Here is a 21,735-nt window from a genome sequence, read left to right on the forward strand (position 1 = left end):
GTAAAGGGATGAATGTATGGAGTACACACCCGTAAAACGATAGAGGGGCTACCTGCAGTAGTGTCACGTCTTTGTTAATCATGTTGCCTGAGCGCCCATAATTCTCAACGCCATTCCATGTATACCCAAAAAATCATAATAAACATCAAGGGAAGTAAAAGCTCCAAGGTTGGGCTCCTCTATATATGTAGGCAAGTCCCAACAATGCATTGGCCAGGCTATACTTTACGCTTATGCGTGCATTGGGCCGTCGTTCTCGCTGATGACGCTACCCACCTCGGACCAGCTAGCTGGAGTGGCCATGCCCTCGCTCTCACTCATCACATCCATGTACCGCCCGCTTCCATCGTGGTCAGAAAAGTGCGCATCATTGGCAATATCTTCACCAGATCCAGCAAGGGAGACGGAGTCGGTAGGAGTAAGCTCTCCCTCGGAGATGATATCCGGCTCGGACATTGGTGCTACAGGGGTCACGGGAAGGGGAGAGTAAAAGTCACGGCTCGATTCCTGGGCCCAGGCCTGGATGGTTGCATGAACATCGTGACGATCTTCCTGGCCGGCGGACATGAACTCATTCTCTGCAAGCTCTCGCTCGAGGGTGGGGGGCAGCGGTGATTGTGATGGGGCAGGCAGCTGAGCAACATCAATCAACGGCGCGGGTGAGACGGCTTCCAATGTGACGGAACGAGGCTCTTCATGGTCATCACGAGTAGTTGCGCTGTAAATGTCTGACATAATCTCGCTTTGTTCCGGAGCAAGTTGGCGGGCTAATTGGGCCTCTTGAATCTCATCGGTATCAATGTGGTGCTCATCAGCGAAGGGATTGGAGTAGGCTGGCGACATGAATCCTCGGGCGCCTTCTCCACGACGGCGAAGACCACCAAAGTCTCTAAGATCAGCACCGGAATTGAAAACGTATGCACCATGCTCGGCAGTCGTGTCAGGCTTGAGGAAGTCGTCAAAGGTAGAACCACGATGAAGTTTACCTGGCCGAGGCGGCGGGTCAGACGAGTTTTGCTGCTGATTCTCTTTCTCGGTCTCCTGCTGCTGTAGCCGCATCGAGTTCCAATAGAGGAGCTCTTCTCTCTGCCTGCGGCGGGTTTCGTCGTCAGCATCGACGCCGGGCTCAGCTCCTTGGCCACGCCGGGACTCGAAGAATCCCTCGGCGTCCTCGGGTCTGTTGAAGCGGGGCTGCCTGGCCGGCGGAGTGATGCCGTCGCCCATCGAGTAGAAGGCCATGGCGATGCGGCGTCGAACGTCGTCTGCGTACTGGCGCAGCTCTGGCGACTCGTAAATCGCGATAAAGGTAGCCACGGCCACTGACACTGCGACGACGGCGCCTGAGGCGAGGACCATGTGGTGCGCCACGGGCATGATGGCGGTTGCAGGGCGGGTTTTTATGGGTGTAAGAGGCAGGTTTGGAATGCCAGTAAGGCGAGAGGGGCAGCCCAGCAAACGGGCGGCTCAGGCTCAGGCAACAGAAACAGAGCCTGAAGGGAGCTGCTGACTTGGGACTGAAATGCCGGTCAACCAGCCAGCCGCTGCAACTCTATAGATTCGCTGCAGGTGGTCGCAAGGGAGGCAAATGAACGAAACGACGGGATTCTTTTTCTCTATCCCTTTGAATTCTCTGGCAGAGAGAAAACAAAGGTTGAGAGGAGAGGAGAGAAAAGAGAAAAGAGTGACGAAAGGATGGCAGAGCCACAGGGAGGTCCTCAACAAGCCCAGCCTCGGGTTGACGACGCCACACCACGATTGCGTAGTCCTGGCCGCAAGCTTTGCCACCATTCCTCGATATTGGTGAGGCGTATTCGTAACGCCATGCGCGGCCTGCTCGGCGCCTACGTGCATGTACTCGATACCTGCGCGGCGTCACATGACCGCTGACCTGTCGTGACAACGCACCCGTTCATCGCTGGATGCAAGCACCTTGGCTGATTCCACACCAAACCCAACAATGCGCAAGGCATACGCGACGTGTTGAGCGCCAGATGTCATCCGTGATGTGTCAAGCGCAAAGAGATGCCATCTGGCAGCAATATGCAAGGTCGACATGGCTAGTGCCAGCAGGGCCGCACTAATAGCCGTAGGCGTCATGTACGATGATGGGGCGGCTTGTCTAAGAGAGGAGATGCCCTCTCACCGTGGCAGCGACAGTAATGCACGAACGAGAAACAGCTTAGCTTTACTGCTAAGCGTAGGCGTCACAGTATGCTGCAGCGAGCCTTGGAAGAAAGCGAGAGAGAGCTCATTCTGTGAGCCTTTCTTATGCAGGTGCTACATGTGCCTGATTGATTAATGCTTACCTTGGTACCTTAGGTAATGAAGCTATACCAAGCTCATAGCACAGGTTTCTTAGAGACAGCCCGTACAAATACAGACGGTGGCAGCTAACCGATTATCGGCTAGGGCTGTCTAAATGCAATGTAACAGCATTTATATCGTCACATTAACGCTCCTGTATTCGGCAAACTGACAAGGGCTGTTATTGGTCACTCTGGGCTCAGTCATTGAGGAACAATGAAAGACATTGGAGAATGCCAGTACGCGGCACTGCCGCTGGAGAGCACCAACGCTGGGCATTGTGGGCCAATACCAACACTTTATAGCATGCCACGCGTATTACGGAGTACTGTATTCCACCTTGGATAACGAACAATTCAAGCGGCAGTATGTATACCAAACATTAAGAGATAAGAGTATCGCGCAAAGCTCAAGCACTACACCGAGAAGAAGCTACCGATACTCATCAAGTCACGCGCAACTCGGCAATCCATCACACGATCTTCCGAATACGGGCTGAGATAAATGAATTTGTAACAACAGCTTGGGACGCCAATCCCAAGACAAACTATTTCCAATCGCTAAAGCACCCACGCTTATTTAACTCCCTACCACCTCAAACAAGGTGTCCAAAAATAAAACAAAAGCCCTACGATATTATATCCGCTCCTTTCAAGAGGCCAAAGTTGAGTACGTTGAGCGACTCAGGGATGTGGGAGCGTTTTCTATACGCCTTGATGAGCCAGCCTCTTTTTCAACACAGAAAAGAGTGTCTCCCGTGCAACAAAAGCCCTTTCCATCTCTCGTCGCATATTTTTATTCTTTTCTTTTGTTTTATTTTTACTTTGACTCGGCGGTAGAAGAGTTGCTGGAATCATTAGAATCCGTAGAATCGGTGGAGTCGCTGCGTAGAGCCTTCATGCGCTCGCTGTGTCGCGTGTTAGCAATTCGCATTCATGAAGAGCAGCACATTGGCTTTGGACATACTATTGAGAGCGATCCTGAAGCGTACATTCCCAGCGAGCACCACCAGTCTTGATCTGGAACTTGATGCCCTTGTTGTTACCAAGGCTGGCGGGAGCAGCTGAGGAGGCCGCAGCGGCAGCAGGAGGGGCAGAGGAAGTGGAAGGCATTTTTAGGTGGGGGAATTGGTTGTTGTTCCGGGGAGTTTTGTGTTGCTTTGCGATTGAAGAATTAGAAGAGGCTGTGGCAAGGAGAATGAGGTATTGAGAAAACGTAAAGAAAGAAGGGAAGCAAAGGACTATGCATGGGCGGACAGGGGGAGCTTTATAGATCCCCAGTTTATATATGAGAAAATGCGGGAACCGAGATCCAGCGATCAGCTCGGTCCGGTGAAAGGCATCAACGGTAGCAACGGCGCTACCTCAGAATCCTGCAGCTCTTCACAAAGACAAATGGGAAGTCTCTTTTACTGTTTGTTTTTTTCAGATAACCCTCTGTGAGAAAATATTCCACGTTATTCCTTGCTATACACATATTTGTCTGCTACGGCGGTCAATATAAGGCCCTCCAACATTGAAGGCAAAAAGCAAAGGAAACAATACCTAGTCAAGAGAGAATAGGAGGAGTCTACGGATTAACCATAAGATTGGTTTCCAATTAAAGCTACGGCCCGCAATCTAAGATCCAGAAATTTTGGGGGTTCCCCAGGGCTCTGGATAAGGTAGGTGAGCTATTTAATTTCATAGCATCCGTTCTGGGGAATGGCTGGAGCCATGTAAGTGTCTGTGTGAGCCGCGCTGATAATGGGGGCGGCTCCGTAAAAAGAATTACACATTGTCTCATGCTTCCTTTTTAATCTTCAATCGTCAAGATGAAAAATTTACGAGGAACAAGCTCTTGCGCCTAATTCTCACTTGGCCTAATCAAATGAAAGCCAAAGGCATGTGTTATTGTTACTCTAGACATTGCCCTTGTTGCAGAACAACCCCACGGCATCACAAACACAAAACTAGTAGAATAATCAGGTGGTTTCTCTTATTTAGTGTACATGTATCATTTCACAGCATCCATTTACTAGCGTTGCATGGAGCGAGCATATGCAGAAGCTTCACCGAGTTCTGGAAGAGGCAGGGCCAAAAACATTTCTCGGTCGGCAAAAGCGGGCAGTGGAGTTGGCCCGGGAATCCTTTACCGCCGCCGGAAAACTGACAGACGAAGCATCAATTGATATATGAAAAGTTAGTCTAGATGGTGTGGATTGAGAACAGCAATGCAATGCCATTGACCCACCTGTTGCCGGTATGTATTCAAAAGATTCGACCTATTGTTGGGGAGAAGGAAGAAAAAAAAAGAGAGGCCGTAGTCAATCAGCAGCAGGGCCCCAAATTGTTGATGCTCTACGTACGCTCTTCTTGGCATATGTGCAGCGAAGACTTCTAGAAGCTGCCAAGCCTGCACGTAGGCAGCATTTCAGTTAAAAAAGTCCCTCTTCCTTCGCCACATTCGCGAGTCCACTGGTCTTGGCGGTTACGTTTTGCGATTGGGGAAAAGTCCTTCTTTCGATTCTATGCATTAGTGTGTCTTTTCTGCATGTAGTTTGTTCTAATTTTTGTCTTCCTCTTTCTTCTTGCACATTTGGCCCCCAAAAGTGCCAACGGAATAGGCGAATAGGCATCTGAATCAAATCACCGCCACCAATATTTAGAGGACGAGGACTAGATACACCGCCTTGGCTACTGCATGAGCTTCAATTCATTCAAATAATCAGTCGTCTAACAAGTCATCTGTCAAAGTCAATACATTGATTGGAGAGACGCCTCCTTATAAGCAGCCTCAAATATTCTAATTTAGGTAACACGGATGGCGCTATAGAAAAAATATCACTAGTCGAATTCAACAACCTCTCAGCTTCTGTAAGACCTTTTTTCAAGTCTCGTTCCATCGTCTTCACTTTCCTACCCCCACACTTAGGACCCCGCGATGACGAGCAGGATTTTGAGCGGAGAGAGAAAAAAAAAAGGTGCTCAACTGTTTTGACTAAAATCGCCTGATTGGCCAGAGTAGCTAATTGGCGTGCCTTTTACTCTTCACCGCTGCAAATTCTGCTCAGTCCCGAGGCAATCTTAGAGTTTGTCTACGGACCGTACTGCTGCTTTGCCCTCAAGAGCAGATAGTGTCCAGTCATGTTCTGCATGCCTCAAGCTAGGAGAAACTAGCGGTCTCGGACGCGGATTTTGTGCGATGGTTTGCTTGTCAGTGCCGTTTTGTGCAAACAGGCATCTCAAGAGGCTAGTGAAAGATGCAGCAGCGCACAGCCTAAACATTCTGGGTCGAGACCTGGTTTAGTTCACTCGTGATATCACTCAAACCCGCCTTTGGGCAATCGACAGACGCCTCGTGGGGTCCGGAAAAAGAATCCCTCGCAGCCCTGTTATGACAGTGTTCGTGTCGTGTAACCGGCCGATAAAACAGCAGAGTGTGAACTCTAGAGGCCTTTTAGCTGCAAGAATCTTCCTATTCTGCATCGTGCTTGCCTTTAGCCCAGTTGGTGTAGATTTTTCGAGTTTCATCGAGGCGGGTGAACCCGGAAAGTCAGGCCGCACCTCTAGTTAAGCAGAGGCATCCATTTCATAACTCGTATGAGTGTTGCCCTGAAGTTCTGTGATAGGGTTGCCTGTCGCCTCATCGACTGTCCATCATTCGCATGACTTCATCTTCCTCATCCACGGCTGCCTTGTCTCCGCCGTCGACAGGTAGACCTCTCTTCTTCAACTCGTCTTCAATCATGCCCCTCTTTAGCATCTCGCTTCCAAAGGTTGGAATTTCATCTTTGAGCTTCTGCATCCACCCTTCCACGCTTCGCATAGCAACTACCAAAAAGCCCAGCTCTTCTCGGTCAACATCAAATACCTCCCACCACTCATGCTCCGGCATCTTGGCGCCCAAATCGCGGGCCGCGTTGTATATCGCCGCCGTGGCCAAAGCGTGCGGCTGGTGAGTGACGTAGAGCATCTGTGGCGATAGCAGAGATGTATTGAGGTATTGAATCACGCGCAGAGAGACGGTTGTTCGTGGCTGTGACAGGAAGTCCAGAGTCTGAAGGTAGGTGATAGCCAGCGGGTGTGGAAGAGCGACGTGAGTATCAAACGATAGCGATTGAAGAATACGAGCTTCCAAGCTCAGCATGCGCTGCTGGAAGGCATAATAATCAGCTTCTGATTGGTAATATGCCCGTGGATCGTTCTTTGGTGGCTCGTCTGTAGAAAAAAGTGCTGAATTGGAAGATGCTAGATACGCGTAGACATTGGAGACATCCCGTGGGGAACGAGGAATGGGCCCCAGCTTTGAGACGAGGTATATCGTAGCAGCGGATACGTCCTAATACGAGACCGCAGTTAGCAAGAATGGGCTGTAGCCGTCGTCTAACTAATGGAACTGTCACCCACGCTGAATTCATGAGCCATAGGCGAGTCTACCACCCAATACCGCGCCAACAGGACATTGGCCTGCGCCGTTACCGACTGGGGCAGCTGCAAGAGCCGGCCGGCCGCTTGGGTCAGGCATTGTGTCGCAACGAAGATGGCCTCATGGAGATCTTGCGGCAGCGATGAGGCGGATGCGCGCTGGTAGAGCTGTGAAGGCGTCGCCAGCGGATTCGCGAAATGGCTCATTGCTGCTAAGGCTGTGGCGATCTTCTCGCCGTTAACCCCGTTATACGACCGAAGTGGGAGGCCGTCTGACGCGACGAGACGCGAGCTGATGGAAAGATTAGATTAATGAATTCGGCGAGGCACGAAACTTTTGAGTTGAAGTCCGGCGACCCACCAGAGCTGCTCCGGATTTAGTGCGATCACACCGACGCTCTACATAGGTACATGGATGCGGGATACATCGCAAATGCCTGCGGTCTTCGATCTTCACTTTGACGACTTGAAGGAGATAGAAGTTGGCATTGGTGCTATTATAAGGCATCTGGATTACAGATTTCCCATAAATTCTGAAAAAGAATAGCTCTGTGCTGTTGGAAGCTCGTGTATGAGCTTACACGCTTGACAAGGCCTGTAGGTCTACAGTATAGGTCTTGTCATTCCTAGTCCCTTACCAGCGCAAATCATTCTACCAATTGGAGATTAGAGGATAGGCCTATGTAGACTGAGATGACATGAGGGTTAGTAATCTATCATTCCATGAAGAGTATATTCACTTCAGAAGAAGCTCTTCATCACGTTTCAAGGCGGCTCAAGCTAGCTTGAGGCGGCTGATGAGTAATCTGAGCAGTCTGGGCAAAGTAGCTGACAGGCGTGCAAGAAGCCTTACCAATCGCATTTCTAAAATATTACTTTTGCCCAGTGGTGATACAATGTGCATCCAAATCCTACTATTGAATTATAGCTCAGAGGTAAGTAGCGATATCTTGCCTATCTCTCTTCATTTTTCTCCTATGGCCTAGCCGTCGGGTTTACACCACCCCGAAAGTCAGCCATAGGCCATTTCTAAGACGGAAAACCTTGGCTAACAAAGTCCGCAATTGATAAAGAAAGCCTCGAGTTCTTTGAGAGGACTAAATGCCGCGGGACGTTTCTCATTGGGCTCTGGCCTTCAAAGCAAAAGAACCTAACAAATAGCGGCGCCTAAGCACTAGACTATTAGCCCGAAGCTTGACATCGCCGTCTTAGAGGCGTGTGGCTACTCCGAATCTTTTACTTGCTGCTAGTTTAAGGGCAAGGCGCGGCCGTTCAGCCTTACAAGGCCGGATGTCATGTGGTGACGGCATGGCTCTTTTGGGGTGGTAGTGGTAGCAGGACACTCACAACACGCTGTAATTGGTTAGCTTCGTGATATGCTGGGGAGGAGTGATCTCATAGCTGGTCTCTACTAGGTACATACAATTACTACAAAATACTACCACTACGCTCAACTAATAAGTCAGGAGGGATGCGAGCTGCGGGGAATTCTGAATCGAGCTGTACATATGCAAGGAGACACAGCGCATTGCCGTAGGATTCTACCCGATGCTACTCTAATCCTTACTAAAGCGCATTACTCCGGGCACCTCGCCACTGGGCAGATCCATGACAGAAAGATAGTTCCTTGAATAGACTACTGGTGTATTTGCTGACTACATGGCCAATGCATCACCAGAAACCCTACTGTTGGCGTATTCGCCTATACGACGCAAATAGATAAAGGAAGGGGGGAGCTCCTTGGATATGGATATACCTAGACATGGATATGGACATGGATTTACGGATTGGCTTACATCTGCTTCGGTGCAGGACATGCATCCCTTAGGCCGGATGTACGACCCTCTCTTGACGACCCCCACAATGAGGAGCTACGGAAACAGAAATAAATCACAATACAAGCAAATAGTTGTGGTCTTGCTGTCCCATCATCGGGCGACTTGAGTCATGGCTGAGCTGCTTCTGGGGACCAGGTCTGGGGCTCGCACCAACGGCAGTCCGGATACGCGGATCCGGCCAACTTGTGGGCTCCATACTCTGCCTTCTTGTGCGTGCTTCGGCAATCTAAGCTTTCCTTTTTCTTTCAGTGTCCTCTTTTTATTCCCGGCTTTTACAAATCAATGATTCAAAATTTAAAATCTCTCTATTCCAGGCTGAGATCGGAGTATAATACTCCGTGCCCGATCTAGTACCCACTTATAACAGCAGTACCTACTTCTTTGAAAGAGGCATTGCAAAACCACAATTTTAAATGTAGAGGCCAGACTAATGCAATAGAAGCGAGTTAAATCCATCTACGGAAATCCGGACTTGGATAATGGCTCTTAAAATCAGGCCAGGTCTGATCAGCGTCGTTTTTCCTTTTTCTATCCTCGCGTCAATGTCAAAGGAACCAGCCCACTTTCTGGTTATTGAGGCGTCCCGGAAACTCGGTTTGGTAGAGATACGTCCACTTGCAATTTATGTACATCCACAGGCCAATTTTTACAGGTACCATTTGTTCCTGCGAGTAGACAGACAATACCTATAGCGGGGGTACCCGCGGCAACCCGCAAGTGCAGCAGCCCAGTAGAGGCGAGTATGGAGTACGAATCCAGTATTACTCCGTACCGCTACAAGCCGCTGTAAAGAAGGCGCTGCAGCAACAAAGCAAGTCCCTCCAAGACCACTCCCTGCTCTGTCTGCTGCTACGCATTTTGCTTTTGCTTTTTTCTTTCATGTGCCAGCTTCTTCCCCCTTCTCCACTCTCCGGCTTCCATATCGCCCAAAACGCCATCAGTCGCCTCCAGCCGTCACAGCCATCCCTGGCTACGAACCCCCTTACCGAAGCGAGGATACGATATAGCGTGGTAATACCTACCAGTAGTAGTAGTAATCACGCTGGCTAATCACATGGAGCCAGCGCCAGTAGTGCCAATGCCTTCGTGCTAGAGCGCTACGGCGTCAGATCACACCGCGGCCTGCAGGGAATCACAGCAGAACAAGTCGCTGGCATCGTGCCATAGCTGATCTGCTGGCCCGTTTGTGCCTGCGAGTCCAAACTCGTGCATACACGTGTGCTGCTACAAAGGGCTACAAGACGGTCCAAGTCCAAGCTAATGTCTGTTCGCGCAGAAGCTCAGCCCAGCGACAGCCGATGGGATGGGCCACAATCCACAAACTCCCCAGGAGGTACCTAGGCTAATGCCCAGGCTTAGCAACCTAAGCACCCTCCTCTCCATGCGCTCGATAACCTAGTTCTTTGCTAGATCAGCCCCCAGCAACGCTACTGGCTATTAGCCAGAATGGCCAAAGCCTCAAGAGATCGCACGGCACGAATCCTCTTATTCGCTCCGGGCCTGCTAGAGTGGCAATCTGCCTCCGTAACGAACCGGAGTTGAGCAGCTGGAGACAAGAGAAACCAAGTTTCCTAATCGTGAAAAGCCAGCATCTCGGACACTCGCTCCTCATCTCTTGGCCCATCTCATCCAGCCTCTGCTTGCTTGCTTAATGTGGCCAGGCGGCTCCGCATTCCGGTCCGGGGGCCATCATCTCTCCCTTGGTAACTTGGGACTTGAACGCGAGACCATAGCGACTTGGCGAGCGGGCGGCACGAGTGGGCTGGGAAGCCTTGATAGCCGTCAACAGCCCACTTCAATTATATCTGCTGTCAGCATTTAATACTTTGCTGGTCCTGACCATTTTCTTGCAATCCCCCGCCAATCTGATCTGGCGACAATTATCCGCTGTCTGCGCAGGGCGGCTCTTGCGAAAGGGGAACCAGTCACAGGACACCGTAGGACTCTGGCTGGTTCGGCTCGACATCGACATCGAGAGTTTCTCCGCCTTGCGAAGGGTTCATTCAATCTTGCTGTCGCAACAGAACCTATTGCTGTTCTTTCGTACTCTTTGTCAATCAATTCCGACGCATCCCCTTTACCCTGTGTCGGTGTTCGCGCTGATGCCGGCGGCTTTTTTCATATTCTTTTTCATATTCTTTTTCCTCAGATTTGCTGTTGCGTGACCTTCCAATCTAAGCCGCCCCAATATCGCGTATTCCTCGCCAATGTGTCGATCATGACGCCCCCAAAATCTTCTCCCATTCCTTCTGGCGTCGTCCCCCCTATAACGCCGCCGTACGAGTCCGAAGGCCCTCCCGTCAAGGAAAAGCGAAGGCGGGCCGGAAAGCCCAAGGTTCGGACGGGCTGTGTAACTTGGTATGTTTTGTAACCTTAGCTCGCTTGATCTCACTCAGATGCCCCATGTCCCTTATGTTTCTTCATGGTGACTCGAAATTCTCTGGACTGACAGCAGGTAAATAGCAAGTAAGCTACCCGCCCTCCACCGAAGCAGAAAATGAGAAGAAATCTTCTACCATCAACTATCTTTTCATCCCACCTTTGCGACTACTAACTAAAGATTGTTACTACAGAATTAGAAGAATCAAATGCGACGAGCAGAAACCGGCGTGCCAAAGATGCATCTCAACAGGCCGAACATGTGACGGCTACAAGCCTCTTACCAAACCAAAAGCGACCAGGAAACCGGGCTTTTCTCAACAGCTTTCATCGTCCTCATCAGTCAACTCATCTTCATCATCACTAACACTGTTACGACCTCTGGTGACCAATTTCAGCGGCGACATGGTAGAGAGCCAGTATATCCAGCAGTTTTTGCCTCTGGCGGAGGATTTGGTGGGAATCACACATATTCACAATACCTTCTTCTGGGGGCATGTCGTACCGGAATACTGCTTTACATCAAAAGCAGTAAGGCATGCTATGGTCGCTCTCTCTTCTGCATATCACGATTTTAAGCTTGCGGGATCCAACCTCACCATTTTTGGCCCACCATCTAACACCGAGCGTTACATTATCAGACAGTATAACCTCTCACTAAACCGAATGGCCGAGGAATTGAATGGGTTGCCGATGAGGAAACGTTATGGAATCATCATGATATGCTGCGTCTCCTTTTTCTATATAGAGATTTTGCGAAGGAACTGGCCAACCGCCATGATGCATCTCGCCAACGGCATTCGCTTGATGACAAATCTACCAGACGCAGTTCAGGACATCTTTCGACATCCCGAGATATTCAGCCACGATCGTGACAATTCTCACGCTAGGGCAACCTACATGACCAAGCTTCTTCGCCGGTGGGAAGGCTCTGCAGCCTTTATGAGGATAAATTCACCACCATCGCTATCTCTCCAGGCATACGAGACTAGGAAAAGCAACGTCGGGGGGGTCAAAGAGTTTACATCGTTGGAGAAGCTACAAGAGCACGTTGACGATTTATTCCAGGATATCAATGCTTTCAGTTGGATGTGCAGACAGTACAACGGGGACGACGGTACTTGGGATCACGCGGCTGCCCGATTCCAGTTCGATATCCTACACCAGAGATGCTACCATATCCGAGAGCTCCTCAAAAAGGCAAAGAAACTTTACGGAAACATGGAGGATGCCTCGAATCCACGAGACTTTTTGAAATTCATGGGCTGTCTGCTTCGGCACCGCGGCGCGTCGATTGCCCTTGATTTTACGCCATTGCCCCAAATGGCGTTTACGCCCCCCGATGAAGAGGAAGACAAATTTCTGGAAGTTGCCAGTATCGCAGAGACAATCAATCAAGCGTTACGGGTATCTCTGGCGTCTGAAGCGTCTGGATCCTCGCCGTGGTTCAACGTGGACTTTGGCGTTGTTACAACGCTTTACATTGCGGCGTCAAATTGCTATACCGTCTCCATGAGCGAAAAGTTGTTTCAAATGATGATAAACTGGCCCTGGCGAGAGGACTTGTGGGACGGTCCAGAGTTAAGACGGCAGCTCTATGACCTTAGGAAACCAATTGTCGAAGTCCCAACGGCAACGACGCCCGACTCAGAAACACCAGTTCCGACGACGCCACATCTCATCAAACTAGCGCATCGGCCTCCATCCCGAGCAGCAGTGTCAACGACGCCGCCGTCCGATGATTAATCGATGCACCTCATATACCCTTTATTCTTTCTCACACTCTCACGCTCTTCCCTCACTTGCTCCTCCTCATTCTCTCTCTATTCTTGATTGACTTTTTTTTTACTGAAACGGACACTTTGGAATCGAAAGTTAGCATTATGGCGCAATCGGCAAACGGCTGGAAAGCAAGAACTCTTATCGCTGCGAACGAGTTAGGTGCTATGAATTTTTAGACATGAGCAGCGCTTTGCCTCCTATTCCCATATTTTCCCCTCACTTCTCTTCCTCTTCTTCTAATTACTGAAAATTGGAATTTCATTTGAAATTGGCCACTGCAGACGTTGATGAGGGGAGACGTTTTGTATATTCACTTGGAATACATGGGAGAGATTGATACCGGTTGATGCGTATCACAATGACGGATAACAGTGCCTTAGTTTGGGCACGTAACTTGCGGCCTTTCTCCTCTTCATTTTCTGCATCTTGGGGAGATATCTAAACAGCAGCAGGGTAAATCGCCCTGGGATTCAAATTCTGTACATACATTTTGACGAATATACACATACTTATTACTTACTCTGGGCGAAGACATGCCTTTGCTGGATTGGTGAGAAAAAAGTGATAGAATCAGAAAAAGAATTAGAAAAATTAGAAAAAAGCAACAAAAAAAGGTCTCGGAGGGAGTCGAACCCTCGCTGGCGGAATCAGAATCCGCAGTCATGACCGTTAGACCACGAAACCATGTAGAAGTTGTGGATAACTTGTGATTGTTGGGGGTCTGGAGCACGAATTGAAGACTTTGAACTTTTGGTGGTTAAAGTGGGCTGGGCCTCCTCGTGGCGGGCACTCGAGGGTACGTACCTTACGGCACACTAAAGCCACACTAAAGCCACACTAAAGCCCCGCCAAGTGACCTCGAGCTTCAGTTGGGTCTCTGGTGAGGTGAGCTGAGGCTCAATCAGACTTTCCAATTGCATCCAGATTCACATGCCATGCTTCAGCAAGTTTTATAACCCACCAATTCCACAAACAGATCAAGTGCATGTGGTATTTCTTGGCGACACATCTTGCTCAATCTCTCAAAGTAGTATATACAGCGCAACGAACATCTTTTCCTTTGTTTTGTTAATTGGGCCTCACTCTCCAAAAGAACATGACCACCTCCATCCCGCAATCCCCCACCGACGACGACAACAAGTCCTTCGACCTGAACCTCCAGCACGGGCACAAGGACCTGGTGCAGGCGATTGCGTTCAACGCGTACGGCGACCGATGCGCGACGGGGTCGGTGGATGGCAAGATTCGGGTCTTCAACCGGCACAAGGATGCGACGTGGAGGCTGTGCGATACGTGGAGCGCGCATGGAGGAGAAGTCATTGAGGTATGTCTGCTTGTTTGCTGGACTCGGGATCTCTGTGATGACGAAAAGGAGAAATTGAAGTGCTGACTGCGAGCGTGTTATTACTATATATATATATAGCTACAATGGTTGCCGTCCACGATATATCCCAACCTCATAGCTTCACTCGGCATCGAGGGCTGGTTCCGCCTCTGGGCTGAAAACCCTTCTGCTGCGCCCGGACGGCGCTTCTGCGCTGCACGGTCGGTAAATGGCCGGCCAGCGTTTGACACACGGTCGGCGCGATCCCCGTACCGGTCCTTTTCGATGAAGCACAATGAGGAGACGAGGCAGACGTACCTAGCTCTACTAGCAACCGATGGGCGGCTGACGGTGTACGAGAACGACCAGCCCGAGAACCTGGCCGAGTACACGTCCATTGACGAATTCACAATCTGCCCCAAGCCGAGCCGCGGTGAAGAGGTGTCTTTCAAGGTGCGCTTCGACCCAAACCCAGAGCCGTGCTACACGGCGCTGAGAGCAGGCGTGCCGTCCGACGCGCTGGGACTGGTGGTGGCGGGTATGAACTCGGTCAAGGTGTACCGCACGAGGGAGATTGCATCGGCAAGCTTCGGCGCCAACACGCTGCAAAAGGAATTCTATCTAGCCGTCGAGATTATGGGCCATAGGGGGCTGGTCAGGGACGTGGCGTGGGCGCCGGGCAACATCAGGGGCTACGACATGATTGCCACGGCGTGCCAGGACGGGTATGCTAGGGTTTTCCGCATCGACACGCCGTACTCGGATAACGATGGCCAGTCGTGGTCTGCGTCGCATCTGCTCAAGCCGGATGGGCGTGCGCACAAGGAGTCGTCGCCTACTGCTACGAAGGAGGAGAAGGAGAGTAATACGCCGGGATCCAGCTCGAATCTTAACAACAACAACAATAACAATAACAACGGCAACAGCGTGCCTCATCACCATCACCAGCCGTCATCGACTCTCAGCGCGAGCCTCGCCAAGTCGAGCAACGTCGGCGAGCGCCTGTGGACGGGCCAGCCGGGGCAGATCCCGCACGTGGCACAGGAAGTCTCGCGGCTGGACAGCCACCGGACGCCGGTGTGGCGCGTGGGCTTTGATGATGATGGGCAGATTTTGGGCAGCACGGGGGATGATGGGCGGTTGCTGTGTTATCGGCAGACGCCGGATGGGCTGTGGGCGAAGAGCAGTGAGTTGGTGATGATGAAGACGAGGATGGCGACGCCTTGAGGTGGTGTGGAGGGAATGAATCGGCTTTTTTTTTTTTTTTGGGGGGGGGGGGGGGGCGTTTTTGGTAATGGCTGTTCCTTTTTCATGTTTTTCCTCTTTTTTTTTTTTTTTTTCCACGTTTGAAGGGGGGTTGGAGTTTTGGCAAATGGAAATAGAGTTATTTTAATACCACTGACGAGTTCTTACAAGATGAAGATGGATTGGAGAGGCTAATGTTTTTTATCGAAATACTATAAGGTACACATACCTACTAGGCCTAGTATAATTATGATTTGGGAGCCGCACATCCTGTTTTGATAATGATGTCCTTTTTCCTTTTGAGGATAGCGGGGCATGGCAAATGGAAATAGATTGATTGCCCAAGTTAATACCACCAACTACGAGTCTTCACAAAGTTCAAAATGGTCTAGTGTTTGTATCAAAATATATAGTATATTTTATGATTTGAGAGTTTTCTCTTTTTCACTTCTGCAGTGTTTACTCTGGTCTCTCTGTCTGTTTAAAATAAAAACGCCCCAATTGTCCGGCCTCATTGTCTCCCGGACCCCTTGAAATATTTATTCCCTTTCAAACGCCATTTCATGATAAATTTTTTTTTAGAGTTGGCAGTGAAGTGAATGTTGTTGGGAAGTAAAAAAACTCAACCGCAGTATGAAGCTCGCAAGTGATTTTTTTTTCTTACCCCACACTACTTCGCAACTTTAGATTGGACTTTTTAAGCCCAATCCTTTTTTCCAACTCTGTTTGCATATTTTCTCTTCACCCCATACACACCCTAACGGTAGTTTTCATACAATTGACATGTTACGACTGATTTAAGCAGCGTCGGCGCTGGCCACGGGCTGGACAACCTTGGTGACCTGGGAACCAGCACGCACGATGCGCTGGCCAGCAGAGTCGTTGACGTAGGTAACGTCCTTGTTCTCGAACTGGGCGCGCTTCCAGATCTCGACCTCGCAGCCGCCGCGGAGGACGCCGACGCGCATAGTGGAGAGCAGGTTGTGGGCGGCGTTGGAGTGGAGGTAGACACCGCCGTTGAAGATGGCAGTGGCGTCCTTGCCGATGGCGGAGGAGATGAGGGCCTTGCCACCGGGGTGGTCCTTGATGAAGTCGGTAACGTCGTGGATAACACCGGCGATGGCAACGAGGGCCTTGCCGTTCTTGGATTGAGAGACGAAGTCGTCCCAGTCGATGACGGGGAGCTGCTCGAGGGGAGTACCCCAGTCGAGGGTGGCGCGCTTCTGGTCGAGCTTCTTCTGGAGCTGCTGGACACGGCCCTTTTCGATTTCGTTGGAGCGGAACTGCTTCAGGTCGTAGGCGAGGCCGGTGAACTTCCACAGAGCAATCATCCACTTGGTGGGGTCGTACTGCCACCACTCAATGGCGTTTCGGTAGTCCGAGGGGAACTCGTGGTGGAAGTTGTGGTAACCCTCACCGAGAGTGACGAGGGCAGTGATGACGTGGTCACGGGGTGAGTTGCGGTCATCGAAGGGCTGGTCACCGAGCCAGTGGGCGAGGGAGTTGACGCAGAAGGTGGCCTGCTGGACGAAGCAGATGCGGAGGATACCGGCGTAGACGAAGCCGCCGAGGAAGTCGTTGAACATGAGACCGCAGAAGAGGGTGGGGAAGATGAGACCCATGAAGATGACGCACTTGAGGTAGTTGCGGTGCTGCCAGACGACGATGCTGTCCTCGTTGAGATCGGTGATGTCAGTGCGGCCAATTCGCTTGGGGTTCTGCTTCATGACCATCCAGCCGATGTGGGAGTACAGGAGACCCTTGCGGACGGAGTAAGGGTCCTTCTCGGTGTCGGTGTATCGGTGGTGAGAGCGGTGGCCTCTTGACCACCAGCGGATGGAGCCTTCGACGGCGCCAGCACCGACAGCGGCAAGGTAGATTCTGAGGGGGAGAGTGGCCTTGTATGAGGAGTGAGCCCAGAGACGGTGGTAACCTTGAGATTCAGTAAGTAAATGAAATGCAATGGCTGATTGATATTCCTTTGAGGGGCGTTGACTCACCAGCTGTGATTCCTAGACCGGTGTTGAAGTAGTAGATGACGGAGAAGATGGCAGTGGCCAGCTTGAGAGGCACCCAGTAGGCGGAGATGAAGCCCAGGATGGGGATGAAGATGATGAAGGTGGTGTTGAGCCAGTTGACGTGCTTGTACCAGTTGCCCCAGGTAATGGGCGTCTCTGAGATGTGAACCTTCTTGAGGTCGTATTTGCCGCCGGAGCGCAGAGGCACATAGTCGGTTGTGCCATCAGGGAAGGCTGACGCCTGGGCCTTTGAGGCCGCGGCAGATGATTCTGACATGTTGGTTGTTGCTTTGATAACGAAGAAGACTCTATCAAGGCTGGACACAGAGGAAAAGGAAGAAGAGAGATGTCCAGAGGAAGAGCGAAAAAGGCGTTATAAGAGAACCAAGTCCCGGGGGGGAGGGAGGGACCGGGAGGGATGAGAGATGGAGGGGTGAGAGAAGTGAAAGAGTGAGGAACTCTTCTATTTTTTTGTTTTTTTGTGTGTGTTGTGGAGGGTGTGTGTGATAAAAGGCACGTCTTCTTTATGTCAAGATCCCGAGGAGGGGGGCGTTTGATCAACAGGGCCTGAGATCAGGCCAGGCCCGGGATAGGACGCTGGATTCTCCCGAATAGGCGGACCAGCGGATAAGAAGGCGAAAAATGTGTAAGAAATTGCAACAAAAAGATACACCTGTCAGGCTGGCGGCGTCGGTCATGGCCGTTGTCACTGTCACTGCCACTGGAACTTTGCCTTTGTGGAGATGGTTGAAAACAGCAAAACGAGATGGGCTGGAAATGCTTCCGTGGATCCGCTAGAGATGTAGCATAGCGGTAGCTATGCGGTGGGTGGTACGCGGCGGACGGGGGCTCATGGCGCAAGATCAGGGTACCTGGGCCGGCGAGAGTACCTTACGCGGTACCTGCTGGCTGGTTTTGTTGGATCGCTGGGGCAGGCGGCGAGACACGAGGGCGTGTAAGTGAGCGACGACGATTCGAGGCAATAACAGTTGGGAGCTGCGAATCAGCTGATAAACACCGAGATTGTTCTCTTTTTCTGCTGCTTCCCCAACATTGCAGCATTCGCATCTTGCCCAGCTGTCGGTATCAGCAGATGCAGCCTCATATCGCCTGACAGCGCCCATCCAAACGCTCTCCATCGCATCTCTATTGTTCCCATCCCTCGCAGCTTCCCACACCCCCTCCCGGCGCAGTACCTTGAAGCTGGTCTGCCGTAAGTGGCTAACGCAGTACCCTTTTTCTTTCGCTGCTCTAGCGCAGTTCGCTTCGTGCAGGTTGAGCCAATCACGGTCCAGCGGCAGAGACGCTCAACCTTTTTTTTTTCTCCGTCCTTTCCCCAACAACTTTTTTTTTTTTTTTCTTTTCGCAGTCCCCGCAGCCGAGGCACCCCCCGCAGTGGCCAAGCTGTGTTAGTGGCTCTGGGTTTCGTGTGTGTGTTTGGAGGGCTGCAAGGTTGTCGAAATGGGCGAATGAGAGGCCCGGCAATGAAACGTCATGCTACAACTTCATGTTGATTGCTGTACCGTACGTACCCTTGAATTCATTCACATGCCGTTTCTACCACGGAGGCACCTAGGTAGGATGTAAAGGAGCAGAGCTTACGTGTAGTGTTTCTTAAAAGGGAAAAAAGATCGTTGCATCGAGTAGGTGCCTCGGTTGCTCTCTGCGTTCAACAGTTAAAGTCATCTACAGTACGTATCATCAAATGGGTAAAAGTCGATGATGATGATAGATGTGGGGAAGTGCGAATAGCCTATCAACTGATGAATGGGAAATCAACAAGACAACAAATTCGGAATTTCACATGTTGGTCGTAGCTGTGATCTATACAGGTACTCGAATGTTGAGAAAGAGAAATGTGAACACATGTGAAAAATCTATGTGTAGGAACAGCATGAAAATTTTCAGATGTTCCATCCCTCTGGAAACTGAATAAATGATGCGGTGAAAAATATTAGTAGCTATACAACAGCACTATTTAGCACTACTATATCTACAAAGCTACTTGTATAATTCTCTAAGCAATATCTCTTCCCATCATTCGACAGAATTCGGTATACTACTCATATAGTGGCAAGTTTATATGCAGCAACCAGCAAGACAACTACAAGCATACATGCTCTATAGTTCCGCATCTTTGCTCCCAAAGAGCAGGCACCCATTGGCATTGAGCCAGCTACACACGAACATGTACATTCTCACTACTAGCTTCGCTCGTACCTGATATTGTCGCAACACAGGGACAGTGTGAAATATTGATGTGAAACATTGATGGACGTCGGCAATATAAACTACCTGCTAAGTAGGAGGGTCAAGTACCATGAGACACTATCAGGTCATCATACGAAGGTGCCTACCTACCTAGTAGTACCTTGATGCCATGACATTAGATACCTACAAGTAAGTATCTTAAGTAAGGAAGTACATGTAGCTAACATTAAACTTCAAATTGATCAAATTGAACCCCGAGAGGTGGTCTTACATTTGCGACATTCCTTTCTACTAGTAGATAGCAACATCCCCAACAGCCCGATGATAAGATGATAAGAGTAGGTTTATATACAACGCCACAACATTGCCAAAGTGGATCAAAATCAGTTCCATCTTGTTTTTGGAGCAGACCATAAAGGTGCCTCGCCTAGATAAGAGTAAAACATAAAAACGACAAACACACGCATCAAAGCCGTCATCAATGGCTGCCAAGGTGGGACACCTGCGTCTACTCTGAGCTGCCTTTTCTCCACGGATCTTGTTGCGGCTTCACCCGAAGAAGGTTTTTTTTTTTCGAGGCCGGTGCCATTTGCAAAACTGTACGAATTAATACTTGTTATTGATTGAAGGTAGAATCGTAGACAAGGACGGGCAAAGATAAAAGCAAAGAAAATAGTTTTCATTGCATATTAGCTGCCTGGGAAGGAAAGAGGGTTAGAAGGAGAGAGAAGAAAGCAAAAAAAAAAAAAAAAAGAAAAGAAAACGAGCTTCAAAATATTATCTCTAGAGACCAGCTGCTTCGGCAGTAACCTCATTTCGCCGCTGCCAAAGACCTGCTGCTACTGAAACTAAAAAATACCCTTCTCCTGCCGCTGTTCTTAAAGATGGCGTCAACATCGCAAATGACGGCCGGTACGGCATCATGGCATTACCTACCCGCTGAGATTCCGGTTCTAATTCTGCAGACGTTACTACAGGATGGCTGTAACTTGGCGGGCTTTGTCACCGTGTCTCGGGGATTAGCGATACGGTTAATAACATTATCATCACAGCGTTTTCGGCATTTTCAGCATCTGTTCACAACTCTTAGCACATGGGAGCCGAACGGAAACTTGAAGTTCGACATCAGCGTTCACTCCCCTAGCGACTCGGAACACTGGTTCAAACATCTTACTTTCGAGCCTAATATTTCTTCTGGCAAGTGCAGTTACGGTCAACCCGCAGAGGCAATCTATGCTGGCTAAAATCGACCGTCACCAGCACATTTGCGCTGCCAAAGAATTCGACGAGTTCAGTTCGGCCGGTCAGGTAATCTTTAAACTTTTTCGATGAAATCATGAGCGAAGGGCCGCTCTAAACCCGGGAGCATGAAACCCATTGGTGGCTACAACTGGGCCTCTGGTCCCCGCAGTGACAGCAGTGCTTCTACGCCAACAGACTCGACGGCGATAGAATCCCAAGGCGCTGTCGCTGGTGTTTTCCCGTTTTACTAGACTCTAGGAAGTTCATTGTAAGCCTTGGAGGGTGTGGGGAAGTTGTTTGCAGGCGGATACAGATCACTGTGAGTGTTGCTTCGTCTCTTTTTTTTTTTTCCCTTGCCATATAGAAGCCCACCACTATACTACCTTGGTGGCCGTTGACAACTAACCAATATCCGTTTTGTTACACAGATTTCCAATTGCTTTTTAAAACTCTCGCCTCTAGCCAGCTATGAAAATGCCAAATCTTAAGGCCATGGAGATATGGAATGGGCGGCAAGGGCTAGCTGCACTCTTCAAATATCAGCCAGAGGGAGATGAACAATCTGCTATGGTAAGCTTGAGAGGAACATGGTATTTCGTCCTGCAGCCTCCTGTAATCTAGGTTTGGGAAGCCGTCGCGCACAAGTATCATGGTAATGGATCCGTCATTGCCAAAGAATTGCTAGATGCCAATGCTGTCAATGTCATGGAGATGCAATCTATCATTTGAAGGTTTCAAAACTAGCAATTCGGTCAGTTTCGTTGCGGCAGATTCGAATTGAGCACAAAGTTTGAGAAGAAGTGCTCAGTCGATCGGAAATGGCTACCCATTTTAGTAATAACTGAGGAAATATCTATTATATATATATTAATTATAATTTCTTAGAAAAATTATAATCTTGCAGTTCAGGGTAGCGCACTTAAAGTAGTCGACTTTCAAGTACCATCTCGGTAAAGAGAAAGGTTGATGGATAGCAAGCAATTGAT

The 21,735-nt window shown here is 49.9% G+C and overlaps 8 protein-coding genes and 1 non-coding gene across 9 annotated transcripts; 3 read left to right on the top strand and 6 right to left on the bottom strand.

Annotated features, from left to right (window-relative positions):
* Positions 1-231: 231 nt before the first annotated feature.
* On the bottom strand, positions 232-1,374 carry TrAFT101_001053 (uncharacterized protein; the record flags this gene model as incomplete). Its single annotated transcript, XM_024904671.2, has 1 exon — positions 232-1,374. The coding sequence occupies one exon, from the start codon at positions 1,372-1,374 to the stop codon at positions 232-234; it is 1,143 nt and encodes a 380-aa protein (XP_024765296.1).
* Positions 1,375-1,470: 96 nt separating this feature from the next.
* On the bottom strand, positions 1,471-1,851 carry TrAFT101_001054 (uncharacterized protein; the record flags this gene model as incomplete). Its single annotated transcript, XM_066126234.1, has 1 exon — positions 1,471-1,851. The coding sequence occupies one exon, from the start codon at positions 1,849-1,851 to the stop codon at positions 1,471-1,473; it is 381 nt and encodes a 126-aa protein (XP_065982333.1).
* Positions 1,852-2,692: 841 nt separating this feature from the next.
* TrAFT101_001055 (uncharacterized protein) lies at positions 2,693-3,703 on the bottom strand. The gene is made up of 2 exons (XM_024903336.2): positions 3,271-3,703; positions 2,693-3,211 (listed from the first exon to the last, which is right to left on the bottom strand). Exons 1-2 carry the CDS (start codon positions 3,414-3,416, stop codon positions 3,124-3,126), a joined length of 234 nt encoding a protein of 77 aa, XP_024765298.1. The 5' UTR covers positions 3,417-3,703; the 3' UTR covers positions 2,693-3,123.
* Positions 3,704-4,984: 1,281 nt separating this feature from the next.
* Positions 4,985-7,005, bottom strand: TrAFT101_001056 (uncharacterized protein). The gene is made up of 2 exons (XM_024909429.2): positions 6,693-7,005; positions 4,985-6,624 (listed from the first exon to the last, which is right to left on the bottom strand). Exons 1-2 carry the CDS (start codon positions 6,915-6,917, stop codon positions 5,929-5,931), a joined length of 921 nt encoding a protein of 306 aa, XP_024765299.2. The 5' UTR covers positions 6,918-7,005; the 3' UTR covers positions 4,985-5,928.
* A 2,520-nt stretch (positions 7,006-9,525) lies between these two features.
* Positions 9,526-13,312, top strand: TrAFT101_001057 (uncharacterized protein). Its single transcript, XM_024904672.2, has 3 exons — positions 9,526-10,906; positions 11,012-11,014; positions 11,122-13,312. Exons 1-3 carry the CDS (start codon positions 10,767-10,769, stop codon positions 12,671-12,673), a joined length of 1,695 nt encoding a protein of 564 aa, XP_024765300.1. The 5' UTR covers positions 9,526-10,766; the 3' UTR covers positions 12,674-13,312.
* Positions 13,313-13,321: 9 nt separating this feature from the next.
* Positions 13,322-13,393, bottom strand: TrAFT101_001058. Its single transcript has one exon. It is a non-coding gene; the product is annotated as a tRNA-Gln (tRNA).
* Positions 13,394-13,638: 245 nt separating this feature from the next.
* Positions 13,639-15,617, top strand: TrAFT101_001059 (uncharacterized protein). The gene is made up of 2 exons (XM_024899074.2): positions 13,639-14,033; positions 14,133-15,617. The coding sequence occupies exons 1-2, from the start codon at positions 13,806-13,808 to the stop codon at positions 15,258-15,260; spliced, it is 1,356 nt and encodes a 451-aa protein (XP_024765301.1). The 5' UTR covers positions 13,639-13,805; the 3' UTR covers positions 15,261-15,617.
* Positions 15,618-15,699: 82 nt separating this feature from the next.
* OLE1 (stearoyl-CoA 9-desaturase) lies at positions 15,700-18,342 on the bottom strand. The gene is made up of 2 exons (XM_024903337.2): positions 17,279-18,342; positions 15,700-17,211 (listed from the first exon to the last, which is right to left on the bottom strand). The coding sequence occupies exons 1-2, from the start codon at positions 17,571-17,573 to the stop codon at positions 16,076-16,078; spliced, it is 1,431 nt and encodes a 476-aa protein (XP_024765302.1). The 5' UTR covers positions 17,574-18,342; the 3' UTR covers positions 15,700-16,075.
* A 2,613-nt stretch (positions 18,343-20,955) lies between these two features.
* On the top strand, positions 20,956-21,651 carry TrAFT101_001061 (uncharacterized protein). The gene is made up of 2 exons (XM_024904676.2): positions 20,956-21,068; positions 21,178-21,651. Exon 2 carries the CDS (start codon positions 21,218-21,220, stop codon positions 21,368-21,370), a length of 153 nt encoding a protein of 50 aa, XP_024765303.1. The 5' UTR covers positions 20,956-21,068; positions 21,178-21,217; the 3' UTR covers positions 21,371-21,651.
* Positions 21,652-21,735: the final 84 nt, after the last annotated feature.

This window comes from Trichoderma asperellum, chromosome 1 (genome assembly GCF_020647865.1).
Source record: "Trichoderma asperellum chromosome 1, complete sequence".
In the NCBI taxonomy this organism is placed as follows: domain Eukaryota; kingdom Fungi; phylum Ascomycota; class Sordariomycetes; order Hypocreales; family Hypocreaceae; genus Trichoderma; species Trichoderma asperellum.

Bases quoted from the DNA above. Each gene is read 5' to 3' on its own strand.
- TrAFT101_001055 (XM_024903336.2), bottom strand. From the start codon at position 3,416: ATGCCTTCCACTTCCTCTGCCCCTCCTGCTGCCGCTGCGGCCTCCTCA. The intron at 3,212-3,270 runs GTATGTCCAAAG...CACGCGACACAG, and splicing joins CTTCAGGATCGCTCTCAATA to CGAGCGCATGAAGGCTCTAC.
- TrAFT101_001056 (XM_024909429.2), bottom strand. From the start codon at position 6,917: ATGAGCCATTTCGCGAATCCGCTGGCGACGCCTTCACAGCTCTACCAG. The intron at 6,625-6,692 runs GTGGGTGACAGT...GTCTCGTATTAG, and splicing joins CTATGGCTCATGAATTCAGC to GACGTATCCGCTGCTACGAT.
- TrAFT101_001057 (XM_024904672.2), top strand. From the start codon at position 10,767: ATGACGCCCCCAAAATCTTCTCCCATTCCTTCTGGCGTCGTCCCCCCT.
- TrAFT101_001059 (XM_024899074.2), top strand. From the start codon at position 13,806: ATGACCACCTCCATCCCGCAATCCCCCACCGACGACGACAACAAGTCC. The intron at 14,034-14,132 runs GTATGTCTGCTT...ATATATATATAG, and splicing joins ATGGAGGAGAAGTCATTGAG to CTACAATGGTTGCCGTCCAC.
- OLE1 (XM_024903337.2), bottom strand. From the start codon at position 17,573: ATGTCAGAATCATCTGCCGCGGCCTCAAAGGCCCAGGCGTCAGCCTTC. The intron at 17,212-17,278 runs GTGAGTCAACGC...CTGAATCTCAAG, and splicing joins CGGTCTAGGAATCACAGCTG to GTTACCACCGTCTCTGGGCT.
- TrAFT101_001061 (XM_024904676.2), top strand. From the start codon at position 21,218: ATGAAAATGCCAAATCTTAAGGCCATGGAGATATGGAATGGGCGGCAA.